General features: G+C 41.4%; 1 protein-coding gene across 1 annotated transcript; it reads right to left on the reverse strand.

Annotated features, from left to right (window-relative positions):
• Positions 1 to 19892: 19892 nt before the first annotated feature.
• On the reverse strand, positions 19893 to 25944 carry LOC127611794 (FAST kinase domain-containing protein 5, mitochondrial). The gene is made up of 3 exons (XM_052082556.1): positions 25824 to 25944; positions 23066 to 23155; positions 19893 to 22590 (listed from the first exon to the last, which is right to left on the reverse strand). Exon 3 carries the CDS (start codon positions 22584 to 22586, stop codon positions 20169 to 20171), a length of 2418 nt encoding a protein of 805 aa, XP_051938516.1. The 5' UTR covers positions 22587 to 22590; positions 23066 to 23155; positions 25824 to 25944; the 3' UTR covers positions 19893 to 20168.
• Between the last annotated feature and the right edge of the window lie 1028 nt (positions 25945 to 26972).

Raw genomic sequence — 26972 nt, forward strand, 5'->3', positions numbered from 1 at the left:
TGCAAACGCACAAGGGTTGGGCGATAGCGGGGGAGGGGGTGATTGGCTTTGGCGAGAGCGACATACTGCCAGTATATTTGCAACAACACAGAGCTGTGTTTGTTGAAAAGACACTAATATTCATGAGGGCTTATCCGAGCTTATGACTGCCAAACCTGAGAAAAGTGACACAATCCCTCCTCATCCTTCCATTTTACAGAACACATACTTACACAGGAGACTGTTCCACATAAAGGAAAAGGGGATTTGGCAACATTGCGAACGGATGTTTTCGAGAAGGCTTTCCAAAGTGTCTGGCTACATCACATAATTCTCTGCGCGCGCACACAAATTAATAACATGACTCCCGTGTCAACATGACTCATTGTTTGTCCCCCGTCATTCACTCGGATTCACCCTGCCCCGCAGAGCATTAACCTCTGCCCACGCCCCCCTTTATATTGGCCCCGCCCCAGCCCAGCACTGGAGCACATCAAGGGCAAATTGCGGTGCTACGCATGGCTAATGTCGGCCTGGAATTTATAGGGACAACAAACAGATGTACGTGAACGACACACTAAGTATCAAGGAATCTCGGCAAACCACTACAGGAGGCTGACCTTCCATTTCTGAATGAATCTGTCATGTCATGCACAATCGAATCAATCCATCCATTCATTTTTCTTGCACACGTGTCGGCATTTGGGTCGTACATAACCGGAGCCTATACCGGCTGACTGAGCGAAAGGCAAGTTACAGCCTGAATTGGTGGTTTGGAACCAATTTGGGTTTGCGGCGACACATGTGCAACAAAGTGACTGTGGTCCGCACAGTTTGTCTAAAGACTATCGTCAGAGGCTGACATTTCATCAGTTCTGGAAAAAAAAAAATCGTAATCGTAAATCTTTTTCTTTCTCTTCTTCAGAGAATTTACTTTCAGGCCATACTGCCCAGCCCTAACGCTAGTTACAGAAATGGCATTACTTACTCAAGTCGTCATACACATATTCATGAGTTCGTATTAGAGTATAAGCAGTGGAGTATTAGTGCTTCTTTCCAAAAGGACATGGCTAACTACTGGCCGTGCATTTATATTATAGCGTCTCTGGTTAGTTCTTGAAATTCTGTAAGTACTGTGATCATTCATTGGCGTTTAAGCTAACCCTCGAACATCTTAAATGTCAACATGAGAAGTAAAACCCTGAAAAACGAATAACGTTTAACATGCTCAATGATAACAAAGAAAAAAACAACAATAATGTTTACTCTGGTCGTCGGCCAGGGTTCATTAAAAATGTAAGGCACATTGTAATCTGTTTATGGTGGGGGGGTGGGGGGAGTTGCCGGAATACATGTTAGTTTTTGGCTGTTGAGCTCGAGATAAATGGGAGTCTGTGTTTGTTTTGAGCAAATTTTGCAGGAAAGGAAAAATAACGCTGAGAACAAAACTGACAGTTCTATTAAATCCAAACTGAAGCAGATTACAACCTCACAAAGACACGCTAACTGAGATAATTCATCATTCTGTGTTTATTCCCCATATTCGTTTACAGATAAGTCATCGCGCTTCACCCACCCAAAAACGAATGTGATCCAGCAGCACAATTCAACGCTGTGACATGTATGACTGCAGTTTGTGGCAGAAAGAATTAAATTCCCCAGCATCTCTGGAACAACCGGCGTTCCACGGGTAGGAGCTGACCACTCAGCTGCAAATGAAGTTGGCCCTGAAGAGCAGCAATTTATCACTCTTGTCTATAGTGGATGAGACGTATATTTATTATAACGACCATGCCATTTTCAATATTTGTCCGGGTGTGTATGACTTCAGCTTTGCATTTGCTGTAATGAGGCAATACGTTATCCCTTATTAAATGACGACTTGATCTTAAAATGCTTGACTCAATACTAATAGTCAGCGAAATGATTAGTCAAAGAATAATGATGCCACAGGTTGCAAGACACATTTCATTTCATTTTACATCCTGGATATGAAGCTTGTAAGTCACCTCCAGTGGAAAGTCTGAACAGAGCGCTCTTTAAAACGGAATAGTCTAGCAAATAAATTCACAATGACAATCGCAAAATGTGCTTTCATGAAAATAGGAAGGATCCAGATTTACAGTATACCTTACACCCCGTTATTTAAGCTTCCTGGAATTGTGCCTGTTTGAATCGAGGTGGCGGTCCTCTCGCATGAAAATTTGAGACTGGTCAGCCCATAGTGCAATGAAGTCAATGAGGCAAGTGGATGCAGAAGCAAGGGCTGCAAAGACGTTCATGGAATTTTCACTCACACTCGAGGCGGCATGTCACACAATTTTGAATTAGTGAGTGGTGCATTTTTCCACGTGCATGGGAAAATACGGTTACCGCACCTACACCGTGTCGGTAACTTCACCCAGCCATGCATTTTTCCTATTATTAGTATCAAGTAATGTATACGTCTGCTGTCATAAGCTAACGCGGTTGGATAACAAAACACAGTGCAACACTGCTTAGCTGTTTGCTCTGAGATGGTGTTTCAGACTGGGAAATCAAATTAATATATCTGTTATACGTTAGCAAATAAAATGTTTTTTTTTGTAGGACTGTATGTCTATAATGTTTATTGTCTATACACAATGCTCGCCAGCACATAAACTTCCTATCAATACCTTTGGACAATTTAACACTGCATAAAAATAACCATATCAATATCAATGCTTGAACATACTGTACCTCACTGGCCACAATAACCAGAAAGAGATGAATAAAATGCCTTGCAACTTGATTTCTTGCTTAAAAAAAAGAAAAAGTAATGCCGTATGTTCCACACTAAAAGGTGCACTGGATTATGAGGCGCTCCTTCAATGAATGGCCTATTTTGTAATTTGTTTCATATATTGGACACACCGCATTATAAGACGCAATCTATAATGCATCCACTAGGTGGAGCTACGCTCAAGGAAATGCCAGCAGAATGCTCAAATGTCAGTAAAACAGCGACACAGTTCACTTAACCAACGGCAAGTTATATAACATTGACTGACATTGATTAACGTTGAACTCTCTTGCTGCTGCTCTATTTCCGTGTTCAACTGCGAAACCGATCGCCTTAAGTTTGAACTCTGCATTGTACGCACGTCCTTTTACTTTATTTATTTCTTATATTGCACTTAATTGAACGGTGTTTGTTTGTTTTTCTTCTTTCTACCCACATTCTTGCTGCTGTTGGCTGTAAATTTCCCCAGTGTGGCACAAATAAAGGATATCTTAATGTCTCTAGCAAGGAGCCATTTGGGGGTCGACATATTACCATAATAACCATACACAAGGCACATCAGATTTTAAGGCACGCTGTGAGCTTTTAAGAAAATGGAAGGCTTTTAGGTGCGCCTTTTAGTGCGGAAAATACGGTATTGATGAAAACGGCTGTTTTTCTATTGTTTTCATTTGAAAAGAAACACAATGTCCAGGCAATACAGTACAATATGTTTTGCCTCAGTGCAATGTCACATAAATGAGTCTGAGCCAATAAGGACTTGGGCAGAGTCTTGCTCTGGGAGTGGGGGGGGGCTTGACCCGCATAGCCACACAGACCCAAACATGCTTTTGGCATCTGGTGCACGAAGATCGCAGCAAAGTACATGCCACACAGGGCATTGTCTCTTTAAATTATGGCTCTTCCTCATGCTGTTTCACAAAATCACTCCAGTAATCCAACTAAACATTCATGCTTTTCATTCCGTTGCATTTCAGGATCATTATAATGACCAAATTAGTATGATCCTGACAAATGATTCAATCCACCCACTAACAGTAGACTTATTTTCCGGCAATGAGAACCCATGTGGGGAAGTGATCTGTGCACAATACAGCAAACACTTCTGCAGACACATAGCAGAAATGTTGTGCTGAATAAGTTTTACGTTGCCATATTTTAAAGCAGCAAGAAGCTTATGCTTGGATTCATACGTATCAGGCGTGTGACCTTTTTTGTAGAATTATTTTGGATACTGTTCAACAATGAATCCTGTGTCGTGCAATCATCGCAATCAAGGGAAAGAGCAGTTGTCTCCTCTAATGCCAAGTCATCAGACACCACACACACACACAAATGCGGTTTAGTTTTGCTGTTTTGGCCAGCAACGGAGTTGAACAGGGCTATGCAGTTAACTGTTGCCCCCCACCCCCACCTTCCCCCACTTTCCACAGTAACGTGCCTATTCAAATTGTCACAGTTATGCTTGGCCCGTCTCATTAAATATGCATTAAATGCATTAATCGACAGACAGGCATGCTTAAAAGCAACAACAAAAGGAAGGAAATGAGAACACTTTCATATTTGATCTCAACTGCATGGTTCAAATGTAGACTGGCAATTTAAAAGTTGAAGACACACTTCTGCAATTGGGCCGTGATGAATGAAGAGCAATCTTGCTTGAGTTCATGTCACTCACTGAATCAGACACGAGACAGCACACTGCACAGGACCATCAACTATTGCTTTACCATTAAAAAGTAGTCTAACTCACCTCAAAGGATGAATAAAATATCAGTCTATAAATCAATCTATTTATCTATCTGTCGGTCACCAGTTTTTTTTGCCAATGTTGAAGCATCAATAGCACATAGCACCCACAAAAGGCAAAAGACAGTTATTTCGTGTACGTGTATGAATTGGGGTGATGACAAATGTGAGATTTCTGAAATCGAGAAATAATTTCCTGAGCTCAGTTTGTTTTTCATTGTCTTTGTTAAAGGAGAAAACCAAAATGACGGTTAAAACCCGGAGACACACAGTAGCCCCTTGCTATTTTGAGCACCCATATCCAGTCCCAAGGACTCAGTTTACAGTCGCCATTACAAACACACTTCCTTTTTCTGACGTGAAACAGGAAGCATCGATTTGAGAGCGTTTCATCTGAGGTAGTTTACACACCCGGTGACTAACTCGGAAAACAGCATCTATTGGAAGGGCAGTCACTATTCGAGTAAATACAGTAACGAGACAATCCATCCATTGACAAATTAAAAGGCTATTTTTTTGAAAAGCCACCTGTGTCAGAATTTTCAGAGAAACGCTAATGTTGTTATTTTCCAAAACATTCACTTTTGAGAGCTGATTTCAGCCTTCAGAAAATCATGGGCAAAAATGTGTCAACATACAAAGAAGTCAGATTTCTTTGAAAGTCATGGGGATACTTTGGGAAGGCCAAAAGTCACTGTTTTATTCTATTTGTTTTTTTAAGGTGTTTTGAGATCCTACGCAGGACCATGGAAGAGAATGATTTTCTTAGTATTCCCAATTAAATGCAACAAATTGCAATGAATTGCTTCCACACAAAATGCTACAATATTTCGTGACGACACAAACTAACGCAGAAAGAAGATGATTCTAATGCAAGAGACCAGTGACAGGAAGAGGCTGCGCGGCAATTCCTAAAAGCATGTTTCTGTGTTTCTGTCCTCGCTTGCTGTGCACATCCTTGTGGGCTTTTGCAGCCAGCTACAATGGAGCTGGACAGATGGCGAGGTGGGTGTGTGTTGGGTAACCATCTTCCGAACCCCTGGGAGCACGACCATACTCAAGCTGTCAAGCAAATGCCTTCACCCACCGTTAGATGTGTCATAATATCTTGCGATGCTTTGACAGCCGCGGTTACAGTTGTTCAGACACCCAAAAGTGGAGAATCGAGGCGTTGACGCTGATGCAAAAACTTGCTTGAAATGCACATTAAGAGGTTACTTTCTCTCGAAACATTTACCACCTTTTCATCAGAAGGACACCTGTCATCTGGATCAAATAGATTTGCCTGTCCGTTTGGGACACAACTCATCGAAGTGAGCGCATGTTCATGTAGCCTTTTCGTCTTTGCGTATTGAGATGATTAGATGTGTGACGATGTCAGCGATAGCATCTGGGACAATGGCTTTGAACGCTCAAGAGCTCCTTTTTTGTAGACAGCACATGTGGAAATGCTGGCTTATCCTGATTTTTGTGCTGGTGCAAGCCTCACTGCTGTTTGGGAATTTGCCTAACTGTCCTGCTCCATTGAGACAAACAGAGGAAATTACTTTTGCGCCCGGTGCAGGTGACAATGTCGTGTCTAAAATTCGCTCTAAACTTACACCTCCTCAGACCGCGTCTAGCCCCTGTAAACTGTTGGACTTGAGGGGAATCAAAGATCCAATGAATTAGCCGAGGGAAAAAAAAAGATGCCTGAGGTCGAAAGGCAAATCAGTGCTTGTTCTTTTTAAGCGGTCCTAAGCAGTTCTTTGAGGGATAGTTTCTCAATGTCACAGCGAAGACCTTATTGATTTCGAACGCAAAATGGCCAATGGAGTGAAGGTTTAAGGTCAGCGCATGCAAATTACCTCTTTGGCTGGGCGCAGTTTTCAATCAGTCCTCTTCAACTTTCAGGGATTATTTCTCTTTGTTGAAGCAGCAGTCCTACTTAATTTGATTAATGTCGCAAGCAAGATGCTCGCAAGAGCTGGTGTCAAGGATATATCATTGCATAAAACTTTCATTGTCTCTATTTCAAAGCCTCGTGGAGGACACTCTTTTCAAATGTTGCCGCATAATCCCGTTTGAATGAAACAGTTGTTGTTCACCAGGGCAACACGGCCATCAAGAATTTCCATAAAGTAAAGTAGCAAATAGGTCACGAATGTCATTAATATTCAAAAGGCTCCACTTCAAAGAGCGGTGCGGCAACAGCGGCACACCACGTTTGACCATTCATATCGTTGCTCATTAACCGCACAAGGAAGCATTATGTGCTATGGGCTATGTACCGGCGGCTGGTGGCGAGGGCATCAAAACACTTTTACTTTCAAGTTGCCTCCTCCTTTCAGTTAGGAATCAAGCACGGCGGCTCCTAACGAGCTGGCGGACTGAGACGACCCCTCCTCCACAACACGTGTCGCATAATGCTCGGTTAATCATGATCCAGCAAAGATACACTGCCGCTACTCCCTCCATAACACGATAGATTGCCGTCACTATGCTCGCTCTGTTGGCAAGATTTCATTACAGCTAATTTGTCTCGTCAAATAACTCATTTGCATAGGCGACGCGGGTCAAAGTCATCCCTTTTGACAAAACTCATGGCATAAAATTTCATATTAATCTCTAGATCATAGTTTAGATCAGGGGTGTCAAACTCATTTTTGTCATGGGACACATTTTAGTTACCATTGGAGGGCCGTTATAACTGAAACCAAATAAAAAAGTAAATAATAACGGTTTATTCAGCTAATGTTTAAGTTTCTGTAATGAGGGGTTTGGTTCCAAGAAAATGCTGACAATATATCTTTCATTTATTACATATGAGAATTTTAAATTTTGGTAGAGATTTTAGCAGGCATCATGGAAGTCGACATGTTTGATTTGCTTTTGCGGGCCACATAAAATGATGTGGCAGGACAGATCTGGGCCCCGGGCCTTGAGTTTGCCAATTCTGGTTTAGATAGTTATCCACTGGCGACTACCAATTAGGGGCAGGTGAGAACTGTACCACTCGCTCTTACCCGTTCTTTCCCATGTAAATACAGGGGTCATTTACCACACTTTCGACATACAACATTTTAAGGTTGTGATAGTAACGCGGCAGAAGAATACGTCATATAATAGTTATAACAGTTCACAAACCACTTACAGTTTATGTTCTATTCATAACATTGTAAAAGACATAAGTAAGCAAGAGAGTACAGTATTGTTTCCCCGCATGTAGTCTACATAAGTAGGAGGTGCCCCACAGTTTTTTTTTTAATATCAGAATGCCACTTAAGTTATTTATAGCATACATTAGCCTGCTCTGAACAAAAAAAGGATGTGCACCACGCAAAGAGTCCATTTGTGAGGTATCACGATCCATTATGCGGTTATTTCATGTCAGTGAAGCACTGAGTACGAGCTCATTTAAAGCTGAGCCCAAAATAGCCACATAAAGTATAACCGTACGTACTATATTTATTTGAGAGAGAGCAGATGTGGCTTATCAATACATTTGAAACATGGGTCGCATTGCTGCTGTTTATTTTTGGGGTTTTTTTCTCTTCCAAGCACAGGAGGAAAAAAAGACTTTCACTAATGGCTACACAGACACACGATGCCAAAACTGAACTTTACTTCAGGTGAGCGATTTCCCCCACATTCTTACATTCTTTTATATGTGAATATTAGAGAGAGAGAGAGAGAGAGAGAGAGAGAGAGAGAGATTGCAAGCGCAGCATACTTCACCAAAAGCAGATTTTAGTCACAAAACTGAAAGGTCAGCTTGCTGAAATTAGCAGGCAAATTGTTCATCAGTCATCCATCCCTGATGGAGTGTTGAACACAGCTGCATTTGTTGCTCCGACAGCATCAGCATCAGCAACAGCGATGACCGCACATGACTGCCAGCCTGACACACTCGCTACAGATCACTTGGCAAAGCGGTCATCCGTGACATAGTTCGCCCCCCCACCAAAAAATAAAATAGTTAAATAAATACTTCACAACTGTTGTAATTGAGCAGAAGTAGAGTGCATCTCTGTCCATGGATGGCAAGGTAATTATCAAAAAAAAGACTAAAAAAAGCTGGTACACAAGAATGCAATAGTCCCACGGCGGGAAACTCGGTTATGCAGTGAGGGATCACGCTAATAATGTCAGGCACGCAAAGAAAAATGACATTTGCATCTATTTAATACCAGCCCAGCCACCGACTACAGCTGAGCTTATCTTCACTTTTTTTTTTGTGTGTGTGCGTCTTGATGTAGCAAATGAAGCTCTATGTGTGGCAGATGCATGAAAATGGAGATTAGATCAGATCATTACAATCAATTCTTTGAACGCTATTTTCACTGGTGGATTTACAGAGTGAAACTCAGAAGACTGTGAGATGAATTATTCAAATAGGTCATTTTGCAATATCTGCTCTTATATATATATATATATATATATATACAAACACACATATACATACATACATTGGCCAACATGGGATCTATTATCCTAACTATGTGAAATATTGGGCTGCCTGGTGTTCACAAACTTACAATTGTGTACATCGTTAAAATAACAAATGATTTCCCCCAGATTTAAAAAAAAGAAAAGAAATTGGAATTAAAAACAAACTACAGATTGTCACAACATTGTGACTTCAGTGTCATACTACTTTTTTTTTTAACACGATCTAAATCGTCCTTTGTGCAGATCAATGCTTAAAATATTGAGGACAAATAATTCAGACTTCTCAAAGACTGCAGTCCACGGTGATGATATTTTATTTCCTCTTGTAAAACATATCGACTGCATGGCTGCGTCTCTCCACAGAGAAGAGTCTCCCAATAGTTATGGCACAATTAAATGGCTCACCTAGCTGCTGGCTACCCGATCAAAGCAACATCCACTCACAGGAATACAATTGAGTGGGGAGAGGGTAGGAGGGGGGGGGGGGGTGCCTGTTGCTATAGCAACTTATGCCACTTTGGTAGTACACGCAGTATGTATGACACAGGAACAAATTAAGAACATCACACAAATCTAAGGCTCAGCTTGTACAGCATCAGACTAGCTGCAGGGTTTGTCAGTTGAATTGTATTTAATTGGAGATGTCTCCGAGATAGTCCGTCGCAACTAACTTGGGTTTATTTTGCAAGATGGTGATAAAAGATTCACGACAAAGGTATTGGGACACCTTCGAGTGTTTCTCGGACAATTTTTGTCCTTTCATCTGACATTTCAGTTCATCCAAAATGTGTTTGATGGGGTGAGAAGCTCGGCCATCCGGGAGGGGCTCAGAGTAGAGCCGCTTTCCCTCCACATCGAGAGGAGCCAGATGAGGTGGCTCGGGCATCTGATTAGAATGCCTCCTGGACGCCTCCCTGGTGAGGTGTTCCAGGCATGTGCCACTGGCGGGAGACCCCGGGGATGACCCAGGACACGATGGAGAGACTATGTCACCCAGCTGGCCTGGGAACGCCTCGGGATTTGCCGGGAAGAGCTCGAACAAGCGGCTGGGGAGAGGGAAGTCTGGGCTTCCCTACTAAAGCTGCTGCCCCCGCGACCCGACCCCAGATAAGCGGTGGAAAATGGATGGATGGATGAATGGATGGCTGGATGGGGTTCTTCCACACCAAACTCATTTAAGTGTGCCTTGATGGAATGTGCTCGATGCACTGGGAACAAACATTGAAGGGCCTTCCTCAACCTGTTCCCACAATGATGGAAGTGTTAATTGTCTAAAATGCCTTCAGAAGAAGAATTAATATTCAGGTCAAATAAAATCAAGGTGGCCACACACCGATTTTAACCGTCTTTTAAAATGTGAGCTATTCCACATATGATATAAATCTGCATGTGTTTACTGCACAGATAGTGTGTGGTGTCGTAGAGATGACCAAAACAATGCATAGATAGAAATATCTGCAGTGACAATCGCTAATCTGCGGTGCCACGGGGCTTCAAGAAAGAAAGACAAACAAGGAGAAAGTAGTACTGTATAGTGATATAGATAGTAGTATGGTGGCAGCAGGGGAAGAATCATACGAAACACTCAGCTGGTATCTTATCATGTAAACTAAAATGTCGTTTCAAACAGTTCCCCTATTGTATTGTGGAGACGTTCCCCTTGAGCTGTCATGCTACCGTGGTAGATGGGTTTGCGTGTCGCATTGATCCTAGAAACTATGTTGTCGGGGGATTTATACCCCTGGTAAGGTCACTCCGATGAAATAAGTCCTCGTGCCGGGAATGGCTGGATGGATGAATGAACTTTGAAAAAAATCGGAGCAGTGGGGCTCCAGCAAGGAGGCCGACAGTCTGGCCGAGTGTTGCCGTTTAAGGGTGCGTGTCATTTTCGCATGCACGGTGGCGGGTCTGGAGGTGGACTTGGGGAAAAAAAAGCAAGTCGAGCGAACCCTTATAGATTGATCTTAAAATATACAATTACCTATGAACAGTTTACAAATAGCCCTTCGGAATGCATTTTGTTCATATCTTGGGGATTTATCAACGAAAGCAAATCTGGCATGAAAGAAACTGCATGAAGATGCAGATTCTCCTCGTTCTCTTATAAGTGAGTCATGAAGAGGCTAATCCTTGTGATATTTTCAGAGATTTGTTATTTTATTAGATTATTATATTAGATCTGAAAATTTGATATTTTATTTATTATTTTATTTGATGTACATCCAATAATTTTGAATAAACAAATTATGTTCGGTTCCTCAGCCGACTCCCACCAGGTCATGGGAAGAGGGGCAGGGGGTGTGGCTTCATTGCTGACTCGAAAGGGGAATTTTGTGAGTAGTAAGTTATTTATGTATTTCTCCAAAATTGATAACATTGAAAATGCAAGCTAATATTATTTTCTTGATTAAAAAAAATGCATAGGGAGAATTTGTGAGTGAAAAATGGGCCATCCTGGCAGGCCCACTTTAAGGTTTTGCTACCGCGACCCGAGATGAAAAGAAATTGGAAGCACGAGTGAGACACGGGATATACAACAGTCAAAAATTCCTCTCTTTGTGTCTGGTAAGTTCAAATAATTTTACTTTCAGCAAGATTTTGAATCTCAAGGGGCCCTACATAATTCTCTGGGGCAACAGATAGTGTCCAAAAATGTTGGCCCATATCTTCAAAATTTTACAAGATTAGGGATGAGATTTTTGGATTTCACTCTATTTATGGTTGTTCGCCCTTCAGAGTTGTCAGTGTAAATAGCAGGTCAACGTAAAGGGGCATATACAGTATGTCCTTTCCCCCTCCTACGAATTCTAAAATATACAGTTTATTCTTAAAGCATTTTCTGCATTTTTACATCTGTCAAAAATATGCTACATCAAGTACCAGTATTCACACTTGAATTCAGTGCTTATGGTCTAAGAGCGTCCTTGGGAGACCCGCAACAACCGTTTAATTAAGTTGTGCAGATTAAAAGGAGAAACTGGTTCTAATCAGAGGCAGAATAGGTTGATGAGCGTAAAGTTGCAGTTTTTGATCAGGTCTCAGAATGCATTCGTTTCTCCGGAATGAGGTCAACTGCTGTGGGTTTGCAGTCAAGTCCATTAAATCAGAGAAGATGACAGCCGCGCTGCAGCATCTAAATTGGTGGGCAAAACAAAACAAAAACGTCCTTCATTCTCGCAATGTTGCTGGTTTTAGGGTTTCTCAAAATTGCAGGAGAACATGCTTGCGCGAGACAAAATATAGCTTTGAAGTGTTTTTTTTTAAAGTAACAATCCTGGGCTCCTTAAAATAGGCCTAGTGTTTCTCTGCTGAATGAAAAGCTTCCTCGCGGGGTTTTGATGAGCTGCGCCAAGCATCTCAGCATGATTACGCAAAAATTACACCACTGATTTCAGTGAGTATGTGGATAGGTGTCACGTGGACAACAATCAATTTGGTGCACGTTGCACTGAAAATTTGGCCATCAATCGAGTATCAATCTTGACTTGATGCAACTTTGTATATGGATATTTCCATGGTCCATTTGTTAGCGCATCGACTTCACAGTGCAGAGGTCGTGGGTTCGATCGCGGCTTCGGCCTTCCTGTGTGGAGTTTGCATGTTCTCCTCGGGCCTGTATGGGCTTTCTGCGGGTATTCCGGTTTCCTCCCACATTCCAAAAACATGCATAGCAGGCTGACTCTAAATTGTCCCTAGGAGTGAGTGTGAGCACGGAAATAAATTGCATGTATTTTATTGCACTCTATGTGTCTCTATGTGTCCTGCGATTGGCTGGCAATCAGTTCAGGGTGTCCCCCACCTACTGCCCGAAGACAGCTGGGATAGGCTCCAGCACCCCCCCAAGACCCTTGTGGGGATAAAGCAGATCGGAAAAGGGATGGATGGATATATTGTCATGTATAGTAACAAACGCTGATCGTATAGTGACACTCCCGCCCAAAGTGTGCGGGCAGCGTGGGATCTGTATACATTCGGTGTGGATGTGGGTGTAAAAAAAAATTTCATCTCTGTATGTGCCCTGTGACTGACGGGCGACCAGTTCATGGTGTAGTCCGCCTTTCGCTCAGAGTCAGCTGGGATAGGTTCCAGCAACTTCCCCCGACCCTGTTCAGGATAAGCGATGTTGTAAACGGATGGACGCTGGGAAGCCATGTTTTTGTACCATTCATTTATATTTTACAGTTCACCGTATTCAGTTCAAGGTCTAGTTGGAGCCTATCCCGATTTATTTTTAATCGCAATAATATTCACTTAAGCTTACATGCGGAATGCGGAAGTAAGACGAAGTGCCTGGAGAGAACACATGCAACCACGGGGATAAAGTACAAATTCAACATAAAACCTTTTGACGAGGAGGCAGAAGCTCAAACCACATGCTCACCAATAACGTGAATGAGTCTTCAAAACCTTTCTTTGCCAGGCATCGCAGGCCACAATCTTTCCACCTGAGCGGAAGTGTGCGCTTGTTTTAATCTACTGCTTTGTGTTATGTCCTATCGTTTATCTTTCACTTTTTGTAAAATATATTTTTCCCAAGACCGACTCCTGTTAGTTACGGTTGTCAAGTCTGTCAAGCTTTCAGAGATAAAAAACTGACTTTCACACAGAAGCAGGCAGAAAGCTGTGAAGATTTATATTTCAAAATGATACCAAACAAATGCCCATGCATTCACCTTTGAGATTAAAAATAAATCTCATGACTGTGCTGCACTTTGAATGGTCAATCTGTGTTCGAGTGGGGGCGGGGGGTGGTAAGCGAAAGGTGATTACTGATTTGCATTATTTATGATCCCGTCAGAATCTAATCATCTAATAAAAATGACTACTGCTATTATTATTATTATTATTATTATTGTTATTATCATTATTATTATAACAATGAATGAATTATAACAATAATAATAATAATAATATGAGATGTGGTCAACCTTTGGGTTGGTATGACTCAGAGCGCCGATCATGATTTTAATTTTACTTGGGCTGCTCTTGCAAATGGAAGGCACAGATGTTGCAGTGCTTTTCATGAGACAGGAATATTCTCAAACAATGCGCAGCCGTGCACAATGTTTTGCAATGTCAAGTCAATGTGAATGTACTGTAAAAAGCATCAATTATTTACAAACACAACTTGGAACACCGGAAAGATTTTAAATTCCTGCAGCTCCTGCTCTCATCAGACGTCTTCCTCAGCACACCTTCCGACAACACAACACCGCACGGACACAATTCCCGAACAAACACACTGACCGCAATACTTCACAATGTTTGCCAGTGTGGCGTTTGTGTGTCCGTGGTAACTTCACGCTGAACAGTTCTACACCGACTTTTCACGAGTCTTTGGGATAATGTCATGAATAATTACACAGCACATCACTTTACATTTGTCGACAGGGTTACCAGGGCCTTCTTACAGACTAAAATATGAATTTGCATTAAAGAGACGAGGGGTTAATAGCAAAGGATGTGGGCAGCTTGAATGTATGCTCAGGGGTTAGCAGTGCATGACTCTTTTGAATTGATGACACCAAATCTGAGCCAATTTTGTTTTCTCTTAATTGCTACAGATAGACACTCACAGGTCACAGCATCTCATTCCGGCGCAATCTCATGAGATCCAACACAAGAGCTGAACATGAAATTCCACCTTCACACAGTCAAGTGTGAATTTAAATAAAAGGTGTTGAGTCTAGACAAGAGAAAATCACTTTTTTAATTGTTTGATAAAATTGTTGCCTAAGGTCCCTGGAAAACTAAACATTAACAAGTCGGTCCTCAAATTAAGTCACTGAGTAGCAAAACAGTGCCGGCAAAAAAGAAAAAAAGTGATTTTGAACCTTGCAGTAAATTAAGGTTTCAAAATGGGTCCTTTTGCATGCTAACATCCCTATTCATTAACACTTGCATTGTGTCAAGGTAACTGAATAAACATTTTAAAATTTGAAACCTGGAATCATTCCCGTGCTCTTGATTGTGTTTTTTAAGGGTACTCTGGCCTAACCCCACACGTTTGGTTCAAGTGAAGCCTCTAAAATTGTCCATAGGTATGAATGTGAATGGCTGTTTGTCAATATGTACCCTTCTGTGATGGCCAAAAGTCAGCTGGGATAAATTCCAGCTCACCCTGAACTACATCACGCCAAAAAGAAACAAAAACAAAAAAAAAACCCAACATGAACGATTTGAACTATGAGAAAAATTAATTATATAAAATAAATAATTAATTTGGAAGTATTTTAATAAGACAAACCGTACCCTCTCAATTTTTGAAAATACCTAAAGGGACAAACCCAATGCAAACTACTTCAACTACTATAATACAAATGTACAACATTGTTACAAGACAAAATCTGAACCGCTCTTTTTTGGGATATAAAACATGATTTCATCTAATCAATAAAACATGAGTGCTGGTGTAGAAATTGACATGCGAATTTCACTTCGCAACAACAGTGTCGCTCAGCGGAGCGCATACCTGCTGCAAAGACAGTTGAAAACTTGGGGTGAAGCTCGTCACCCTGCCTGAGGCTCTGAGAGTTCAGCATGGCACCTCAAAGATCCACGGAAAGATGGCTGGCACAAATGTTGAAAGGAATCTCCCTGATGGATGAAATAACACACAGTATCAGGATGTGAATCACGATCAGCCAACGTCCAATTTAAGTGTGTTTTACATTAAAGGTACGAATGATTATCCAATTGCATAATTGTACCTAATATAGTGGCAGGCGTGAAAAAGTCATGACAGAGGAGTGAAGCGACGAGTGACTAATGAGCCCAACTTGCGCTCATAATTAAGTTCATACTGTACGTGACTTCAGCAGGAGAAAACATTTACAGAGAAATGTTGGCTTTTTTTTAAATCCTGCGATAATTACAAAGCCCTCGGAGCATATTGTCGGCGGGCATATTTATAGCATGCGTGTAAAAGATGGAGGACAAAAAAAAAGGTAGTGTGTTTTTTCGACTAATTAGCACTGCGTCGCTCTCCCGGTGCGAGTTAAGTTCAAGATGACACTTGTGCAAGCGGCAGTGTGTTGTGTAATCCCATTTCTGTCCCCTCTTGCTCACACAGAGCATCAATGCTTTGAGCACAATTGATATGCGATCTCTAAACATTGTGAAAGTGTTCGTTAGTGGTGTGTTATCCGAATAAATAGTTTTACAGCATTTAAATTGTGAACTAAACTGCATGTATTTTATTGCACTTTAAGTGTTCACTCAGATCTGTGTCAGTAGTGTTTTTCACAGTGCTGCAGACTTTCCCTGAACATTTCCAAAACATACAGAAACAAATTTGCTATTTTTAGGTTGTTGCAGCAACGTTAACATAAGGCGATATATTTTAGAAGATGGAATTTTTAATTGGCACCACGTTTCCTAGCAGCTAGCACGTCCGTCTCATAGGTTTGGGGCTTGGGAAAATAGAACAAAATATCTTTAAAATGCACCAATATTGTGATATAAATACAGAGCGCTGTGTACTTGTGCTTACCATGTTGACCTCAAATTCAGCAGCTAAATTCAAATCTAACCCTCAGGCACTACCAAGTGGATTATATTGACTGATTAAACTACCTAAATTTATTTAGGTACAGGAGGGGAAACCACTTAAAACTACAACCACAATGATGAGAATATGTCTAATTTAGAAAACATGTCTACCCTTGTAGAAATAGGAATAATTGCACTGCACAACAAGAGTGTCCAGTCGTAAAAATGTTGATTTAACAATGGTTTATTGCTTGTATAAATACTGTTGACTTGACTTGAATAAACTCAAAATTGGGTCGATGGAATGCAAGTTTAGCTCACCCATCATTTGTGAAATTACACTACCAGGTATTTTTTTTGTGAGTTTCCTATGTCAGAAAATGTGTCTTTGAATTAACCATTTAGATTTTTACCCGTGATGCCCCAAAGTTGCTGATGTTGTTGTGGTACACCTGCCAGGCAGCACCGAATGGGTTCCCACACGGGATATGGCGACTGACTGGCGACCAGTTCAGGGTGAAGTCTTTGTAATCGGATGGGATAGGCTCCAGCAACACCCCGCGATTCGATTCAGGATAAGCGGTGTTGAAAATGGATGGATGCTATGTTCGAATGAGACTAATGATACCGCCGCTATATTGGGTTTTTCACCCATGACTTAACAGCTAGCTAGGCAAAGACCTGTCTTTTTAAAACGGTGGCTGGACAACGCTGAACCACTGTCATGTTAAAAATACAAAAAGTTAAACAATGCTGTTGATGTACAGATTATCATAAACGTTTGTCAACTGGTACATCAACACACAATACTGTTTAACGCGCATGCTAGCAACCATTAGCCTCGGCACCACAGCCAGAAAAACCGAGATGACCATTTCCATGTGGGTGAAAAAAACAAAATCCTCAATCAAGCAGAATCTCAAAGCAGATTGTGTTCAACTGCTTCGGTTCGACTATATTGCTTTTCAGAAGACAATTAAGTGTTTCTTGAGTAGGTCACACAAGAGCTGAATGCCAACACATCCCATCAATTCAAGTTGATGGCAACAGTTTAACCCTGGAATTTACTCATTCAATTTCTATTATTTTCTATGGGAAACAGTGATCCTAAATGAAGCAGTATCTCAAACCAGACTGTGCTCAACCTCTTGGTTCCAGCGTACTGCCATTCCGAACTCTATTAAGTGTATTTGGAGCTGAATGCAAACACTTCCCATCAATTTAAGTAGACCGCAGCTGGTTAACAATGTGTGTGTGAGGAATGTTAAACGCTTCAGAGCAAGACACAATTCTGAATGGCACCCGAGAGGTCAGACGAGCCAAGACTATGTGCACACAAATGCCATCTCGAGAGAGGCACAGACGACACACAACCATTCACACATGTTCGCTCCTTCGCTTGCATTCGAACTGTTGCATCAGCATTTTACGAGACATTAGGAATTGTCCCGTTTCCTACAATAAAGTAAATGAAAGAATTAGAGCAAGACACAATGTAGTATCTCTCCCTTGGGATGAGTGAGCCAAGAGATGCCGATGCTTGCTGTAGCCACATATTCAGCTGCCGCTGGATTAGCCTCCAGCCGCAGAAAAAGCAGAATTGAAATGCAAATAAGACGAGGATTACTGAGACAGCATTCACAGCTCCTCGACTAACTGCCTGCGATGTATTGTCTGAGCCTGATGATTATCCTCTATTTACCTACTCGTATTGATAGCTGCTTAATTAAGCATGTCATGAGAAAGGAGAGTGATCAAGGAAATAGGAGCAAAAGAGTGTTTACAAACCGAGGTCAGCTACTCCACTGAGCCAAGTAAGGGGAGACCGCTATGGTTATATAAAAATATATATTTAATAAAAGGTGCTAAATGAGAAAGGCAGTCGTGTGAACTTCAAAGGGGTGCTTCTTGCTCACCTCGAGGTGTGAAATTTGCTGCCAGAGCACATGAAAGGTCTAAATGTGAATTCTCGCTTACAGAAGTGTCCCCAAGGCCATTGACTCTGCTTTTGACTCGTTGAAATGCACTTACTATCTTTTGGGGCTTTTTAACTGTAAAGTGACGAAACGAGAGGTTTCAGTCAAACATCATCAACAGCATTGGGTACATCAGCATGATCCAGTCCTATAGTAATTGTTTTATGGGACGGTGGGGGTGGGGTGTTGAATCTGCTGGCTATTCAAATAGACAGAAGAATACATACAGTAAGTAAATAAATAATAATATAGAAAGTTGTGTTATGGTAGAACCGATGCTCACACCGGTGGTTAGCTCCCCTGTCACCCTAATGACAAGCGAAATGGAAAATGGATGGCTGGCTCGAGGTTCTGTGAAGATGTTCAGAAATTATTTTTGCCATTTTCCTTTTTTTTTTTTATTGTTTTGTCTTCCATATCTGATTTGATCTGACACTTGTGACGATCAGAGATTGAAGTGATGAGCTCTGGGGCCAATACAGAATAATTTCAGTTTTGCACATTTAACAACTTAATTCCCGCATTGATGAAAGAGAAGCCGAACACTTTTTGGGAAAGTCTATGACAAATCCCTCAAATTTGATAAATGTTGTCATACATCAAAAGAGGCCTGGTTTTTATTTATAAAATAAACATTTGGCAACCTTACTATTTATACAGCAGCACCTCTACATATTAATATATAATTTGGGGTGATGGAACAGAATTACAAAATGTAAATAATAAACTAGCAATTTCTTTAATTAATGTATTTTATCTACCGTCTTCTACCTCTTCCTTGTGTCGTTTACAGCTAGAACATAGCAATAAGCCACCCCCCAAAAAAAATCACTGACTGGCAAACAGAAAAGGGAATGAATCCTTTTGGTTTGGACCTAACTGTAGAGGTATTAATGTGTGTCACATTTATTGTGGTTGCAGTTAGCAGCGTAGAAAATCACATCTAAAGACATCAAAATCAATACACTGAAATGCAAAAAAAAAAAAAAAAATTAGTTATGGTGGATCTCTTGTACTCCAACATATTGGGTTTCGCACGTGTACTATTTTGTCATATAGCGCCCTCTAGTGGCAGACATCCTCAAAGCAGCAAATATTTCAAGGACAAAATATATACATTTTTTTCAGCTGTTTTTCTGGCATTTGTTCTGCAAATAATTTAATAGTGTAAAACTAATCTTGCTTATCAAATACATGTAAGTGCAATAACTACTTCCTTATCACATACCTAAAAGGTATTCAACTCCTTACCTTTTTTCAAAACTACTTTATTACATTAAATGTTCACATTTACAATATTTTATTTTTATTTAATGTGTGCCGTACTGACCAAAAACACCGTTAATCCTTAAATTCCCCCAAGAGGTGGCTCCACAAAGTACTGTACTGATTATCAATTTTCTAAACCTGTCTTTTAAATGCATGCAATTTTGTGTTGATCCATCCATTAAAGTTCAAATTAAGAAATTGTTTAAATTCAAGGTTGTAATATAACAAAAATGGTAAAGAGACAAGGGGGTGAATACTGTTGCACGGCACTCTACACGTAAGAAATACATTTGACTCATGACAGTGTGTGGGCAAAGACAATGACAAGATAGATTTTTTTTGTTTAACAAACTTTGGGACATGTCACATTTTATTTTGACATACGACGTACACAAAAATCACATCGCTTTTTGCTGTGCTCAGCACATACTCGTTAATCAACACGCTTGACAAATCTGTAAATCTCTGTAAAGCATCCTATTCTTTTCAACTCCAGCAGCTGTGTGAGGTCAAGCTTCCAGGCTGTTGTACAGCTTGCAATGAAGGTAGGCCATCTTTTCGGTCCTGCTTTTCCTCAACATGGAAATCCACTCATGATAGCATAGCTCTACAACCTTGTAACCCGCCAACCTCAGTTGCCTCCTCTTCATGGCGTGAAGGCCCAGTAGATGCTGTGACTGGTGGCAGTAGTGGTTCCTGCTGGAGACCTGGATGGCAAGTTTAATGATGGTGTCCGAGGCTGCAGATGATCTGTGGCTGCTAGGAGTGGTAATCATTTCAGCGATGGTACTTGTCAGCTTTAGCCCAGTCTTAAACAATGTTTCTCCTTCATCTGGATTCACAAAAGAAAGCGTTTGAACTTCAGGAGGTGCGATTGTTGGACCTGGGAGGTTTTTGGCATTTGTAAGCTTTGCTATGAGATCATCAGTCACACTCACTCCTATGTTTATTCCCCTCAAATCCTGCTTTAAAGCAAATCCGGGAGTACTGTCCTGAACTGCTGTTGGAGATTCTGGGATGACGGGAACTGGCTGACCAGTAGCGTCTAGGTGCACTTCAAGGTCGATTGTTCGCATGTGGGGCAGGATCATTCTTTTACAGACAAATTTCTCTCCTCCCAGCAATTCTTGAAGTGCAGCCTCTGCTTCTTTGACCTCGAGCTTCTGGCAGATGTCCGATTGGGCATACTTCCACAACATTTGTTTCACCTCTTCTCTCAGTTCACAGCTCAGCCGAGGACCGGTCCACTGAGGCAACTCCAAAGCCACGGCTCCATCCAAGGTGAACAAGTCTTTTTTCAGCTCTAATTGCGTTGACTTAAGCGCTAAGCTGACAAAGTCCGGGCTCAAGGCTAACTCGATCAGGTCCTCTGGAAACTGCGAGACAAAGGCCAGGCCGAGAAGACCAGTGAGCAGATGTTCTGGGTAGCGGAGGAATTCGGCCTTCCTCTGTCGAAGAGCCTCGGTGAGACTCTGGTAAAAGCTCGGGCTCCGAGCAGGGAGGAACCCTAAGGTGCCGAAGGCCCACAAGAGCTTACATGAGTCTTTACTCCGGCAGTGTGGCACCAGCGATGGAATTCTCTCAGTGATTGCGACGAGGATGCGGTCACTCCGGTAATGCAATGCCGAGCAAGCCAGCGCCACATGCATCAGCCCCTTGACGCCCATCCCTTGAGCTCGCCGTGGTACCTCATGCGTCATAGCCTCCATCCACGCCCTGTGAGACAAGTAGCTAAAACGCAGGTATTTCAGCACATTGACCATCGCAAAGTCACTCATATCCCCAACAAGAGAGTGTGCCTTATCGACAAGGCGATTCACTGCTGCCTCAGAAAGGGACGTTTGGGATTTGAAGAGGCCCAAGCAGACAGCGCCAACCTCCTCCGGCTGTAGTTGTTGTAAGTGTCGCATGAGTAGCTGCTCCATAGGCTGAATGAGGACTTTGGGGCACTGTCTCCCTTCTCCCATGATGTAAAACAGTTGAACCAGTTCCGGAAGCCCTATTTGTCCCATATACAAATAGATCGAGTCATAAAGTTGTTTTAGGAATTGAGGCACCTTCCTGCCAATTAAGCGCCACAAATCGGCTGCCAACAGCAACTGGTCTAAAGTCATCTTGCCAGCGCGGCGACTCAGCTCCACCTCGTACATCTCAAGGACTGTGTGGCTATGTGGCAATTCCAGCCACACCAATGACCTCAGCACGTGCAGGAGCTCAGGTAGAGAAAAGAGGCGAAGGTTCTCCACGGAATACCGAAGCAGCATGACGAAGCATTGGTCGGTCTTCACTAATGGTATCTTGTCAGAGTTAGCGTGGCTGAGCTCCACAAACAAATGACAAACATCAGATGGTTTCATGCTGCCTTTAAGGACAGCCGCTTTCTGGAGTAATCGCACTACCTGTTCCCATTCGATGGGGGCAGGTCGTTGGGAAATATCAAGTGTTACCGATGAATAATCAGGCCGGCATTTAAGAAAGGCACGAGTATCAACTTTAACATCAGGTGACACGTGTATTTGTTGGTGCAGCGGCACCCCTGTGTTGCGTTCGGAGTCCCTGTTGAAGGCCAAGTCGAGCAAAGTGTTTTTGGAACTGGAAAGATGCCGTGAGGAGCTGACGCTGTAGCGATTGCTCCGTTGCCAGAACAAAGGAGCATGGATGGGGAGACACTGCCCTTCGTCATCGATATCGCTTGGGCTTTGGGAGAGGGCAGATTTTCCCACGGGGTGATGATATGAGGATGGGCTGTAATGGACCCTGTAGACTTCAAGGTGAGGGGCATCCAGATGTTGCAATTCGGCCGTTCTATTGTCCTGCTCATCCGGCTCAATGTCAAGTTTGCTAATAACACGGTGAGAAAAACCCTTTCTCAAACCTGACAGGTAGCGTAGCCTCGGCCTCAAACGACACAGCACACAGGCAGCCATGAATCTGTTGAATGAAAAAGACAAATGTAACGATTTAAAGGGAAGTGTTCTTTTTTTGTTTATGTGTTTGTCAGTTTGTTAAAAGGTTTTATCACAATGCAATGTATTTGTATAGACTATAAGAGTCTTTCGAGCTACACTGACAAGACGCAATTAGTGAAACAAATGGTAATAATAACGCATGAATACATTTGTAATCATTCTATCATTATAACATGACAAAAATAAAAAAAAACTTTGTCGTTTCTGCTACGAATAGCCGAGCATAAACCATTCAACACACCTGCTACCTGCTACGACACCACCATACCTCACAGACAGTGGCAAACGGTATATATTTCGGTTTTCCATCCATTATTGAGGATGACAGTGACTGAGTATCTAACGTGTACTCTTTGTAATGCTGCAATTACCCACCACCTTTTCTTCAAGTGTGTCTTCGAACAAATAACAATCACATAAGAGCACGCTAAACTCACCTTTACCTCCCCGACACAAAAACGTAAACGTGATATTGACGTGAAGCCATGAAGTTGAGTTTGGGGAAGGTGAGCGTTCCATGCAGTCTCCTGCGACCAAAGGAAAAGGAAATCGTGAAATATTGTTACATTCAAAATAAAACTCATCAACCTGTTCAAGGAACATCGTGAGCTGAGATGCAAAATCACGAAGAATATAGTTCACCTTTCTACAAATCTGTACAATGCTTAATTATAACACAACGTTTTCCTTCGTCGCTAATGATGTTTAAGTGGAAACATATTCACCGATATGTTCTTCTTTTGAAATATTTCACAAGTTGTGAATACTTCCGGTAAAGGTGGCCATAACGGAATAGTGTGACCTATGGCAACTGGGCAGTGCCAAACATAATAAAACGCAACACGGATAATAATATTAAAGAAGTACAACACATGGGAATAATGTATGCCATTTTTTTCGTTACAGTTCATTTACATTCATGGTCAGTCAACCTTCAATCATAAATAAAATACTTTTTTTTGCATATGAGGGTTCATGTTGGAATTTTTTTTAATAACTTGACGTTTTGAAATGATTGTAACATTCATAGTAACCTTATCAAGTCCGTTTTTATCAATTATATTTAGTATTTTGCATATACCGAAACATACTATTTCTGAAATTGAACGAATAACATGTAACTGTTCTGAGGAATCAGTGATACGACACAAACACATCATTCATCAAACCTTACAAACTGAGGAAATCATGAGCAATAGTTTAATGAACTTTGGTTGTTGTTTTTTTCCTAATCATTTTGTCATTATTTCGGAAATCGTGCTTAGCAGACAGTGAACTAAAACGAATTTCATTTTATATTTGTAGTGTGCAATTATCTTATTGATATGGTGTTATGACACATCACTCTTTTTTTCATTCATGAATAGACAAAGACACCAAATGAGCCGGAATAACTATTATTTGTTGATGTTTTTTACGTTTACGTTCTTGAAGGTTGAATTTATTTAACATTAATAGATTGACGTATGACATTAAATTTGCTGTTCAGAATTTAACAACAAATAGTGTAAAAGATATTTGCAATCATGATCGGGACTTCCTTGAAACTTTACTAGTCTCATTGAAGGAACAGCCAGAAAAATAGTTTTCTTTATGAATACTCTCTAATCAGGCAATTTTCACCTATATTTATTCAGCACGCCCAATATGGTTTGAAAAAATGTATCCTTAGGATGAATAATTCACAGTTTTCTTACGTTTACCAGTTTCGTGTGAAAAACAATATGAAACTAACATCAAAATTGCAACAATAAACAAAAGAATAATAATGGTAGTTTATTTTAACTCGGAAAAAACAAACTCTTTTTGACGGAAGCTTGTTGTACTGAAAAACAACTATTTTGGCTTCTAACTCGCTTTTGTTGCTGAACAAGTGAACCGATGTTTGAGGGGACATTTCACAAAGTAACCAATCAAGAGAAATACTTCTCTTCCTAAAATGAAGATAATATTTAGCAGCATAGTACCTGTGTATAATTAAAAAAAAACATTTCCCTATGTTCTTTGGAAGAAGTTATTTGTACGGAAGAGTTTTAATTAAATCATGATATCTATTTTTTCCCCCAATGTGGAAGCAATAATTTCAATTCAACTCTTCTTTTATTATTTATAGTTTTATTCTGTGGTTTTATTGTTTTGTTCTTGATTGTATCCCGAATTGAAGATGATATTTAGCAGGATAGTAACTATGTATCATTTTAAAAGACATTTCCCTACTTTATTTCTAAGAAGTTATTTGTATGGAAGATTTTTAATTAAACTATGATATCTAACATTGTTTTTCCGATGTGGAAGCAATCATTTAAATTCAACTCTTCAACTTCTTCTTATTTATAGTTTTATTCTGTGGTTTTATTTTGTTCTTGATTGTAAAGCGTCATTGAGTGTTTTGAAAGGCGCTTATAAATAGAATTTATAATAATAATTAATTTATTATTATTATTATTATTATTATTATTATTATTATAAGTGTTTTTACTTTCAATAAATCTTTCAAGAACTGTTTAACTGGTCATTTGAGTTGAGTTTGGAAAATCGGCATAGCTGTTGTATAAACTTTCAACACTTGCATTTTACACGCGAAGATGGAACCTTCAACTTTTGAACTGCAGAGCCCTTGCTATGTCGCACATCAATGCATTTCTCTGGAGTGGAGTGTTCGTGGAAAGCGGCACTGAGAGGAAGTGGTTGATTTATGCTAATGAGGGAGTTGGGCTCCAGTGGCCTCCAGTGGGTGCCGCCCTTCATTGAGCACATGCTCAAACCTGGAGCCGTTCAACTCGCGCCACTTTCGCAATCTTACTACCATTCACAAACACACGGCCAAGCGTCATTGTGGGAGCACATGGTCGTGCTTGGCTCCTTTGACACCTCTCTCTATGTAGCGTTTCAGACTTTTTTTTCTTCGTCACTTTTTCGTTTCTTTCTTTTTGATTACAAGAGAGTGAGTAAACGGTAAGTGTTCAAGGGATGTTTGTTCCCCCCTCCCCTCCCCAAAGTAAGCTAGTAGTGTGCGTACACCACGCGTGTTATTACGTGAAGAAACCTGTTGTTAGCCTTGTTCTCGTGCAAACAAAGTGAACTGTTTGATGTCTCAACGACAAGTTATTTTTGCTCAAACGGACCGAAATTTGCTTTATCGGCCACTTTCCACGTTTGGGCAAGGAGCGTAGTGTGTGCGCAGCGCGTGGTTACCTCTCCTCCATGGGTGAGGGAGATTTGAAAAGCATGTGTTGCTTTTTTGCTTTCGTTTCTCTGCTCGCTAGCGACGTCCTCGCCTGTTTCATGCGTCTTTCTCCGGGGAGGGGGGGGGGGCCTTCCCGTAGCCTACCGAATCTCGCGGCTCGCTTAAAGCCGTAGTAAGCAACGTGTTGGGCGAGTAACGCTTAAAATTGAAGCGAGTTTATCTGCCTGATACATAAAAAGTGGCTCCGGAACAAAGCGGCAGCACATGGGGGGGTTGAAGCAGGCCGCGCGCGAGCTACGTTGTTAGCCAGCTAGCGGCTAATGCTAATCGACAAACGCGAAAACAGCGTTGAATGACTTCACCGTTTGAGTAAACACCTGTTTAAACAACGCTTGGGTACACCCTTTACGCCACTCATCGCAACACTGACATACACTCTTGACTGTAATTGTTGCGTGTTTCCCATCAAGTTAGCTGCTGTAATTCGAACTATATGGGGGGTTGGGGGGTCTAGCTAGCAAACTAGCTAATTTTGCACATCTTTTGAACCATCGCTTTTCTTGTAAAACCTCACCTCCCCACATAATGGCCCATGTAAGCACCAAAAACTGGCATATTTGTGTTTCAAATAACGACGTTTTTGTCTTAACACATGCCTGCGCGTCTGTGTTTTGGTGAGCTTGTAAGTGCGGAGTGGAGGGAGCCGCAACGTGTGTGTACGCGGGGGGTCGATTACAATTTTCCATGCAAACACAACGTAGTGGTTGGAGGCGCGCCGGGTTTTAGTGAAGTGCAGTCTTCCATTTGTTCTTGTTGACTGCACCCAGTTGGTGGATGCATGTTGCTCCCAATGCGTACTCGTGTGGGCGCCATGTTAGTGCGTGGGGGGAAGGGTGCAAAGTGTTGTTCTCCCACCCGCTTGTGTTCTCATTCATCTTATTTCTTGGATTCGATTGAGTTTCCAAATGGTCGAAAATCCGTCTGACTAACCCGGACGCAATTTTCCGTAAGCCACTCGACATGGTTCAAATTCTGAGCATTGTATTAAAACACTCAAATACTGCCTTCGTTTAAATTAAATGGAAGGGCCACTGCTATGCTTTCGTCCCTTTATGATTTGAAATGAAATAACCATGTAACAGGTACCAGGAACGACA

The sequence above is a fragment of the Hippocampus zosterae genome, chromosome 12 (assembly GCF_025434085.1).
Source record: "Hippocampus zosterae strain Florida chromosome 12, ASM2543408v3, whole genome shotgun sequence".
Lineage (NCBI taxonomy): Eukaryota > Metazoa > Chordata > Actinopteri > Syngnathiformes > Syngnathidae > Hippocampus > Hippocampus zosterae.

Excerpts from the sequence above, each read along its gene's own strand:
- LOC127611794 (XM_052082556.1), bottom strand. The coding sequence starts at position 22,586 with ATGGCTGCCTGTGTGCTGTGTCGTTTGAGGCCGAGGCTACGCTACCTG.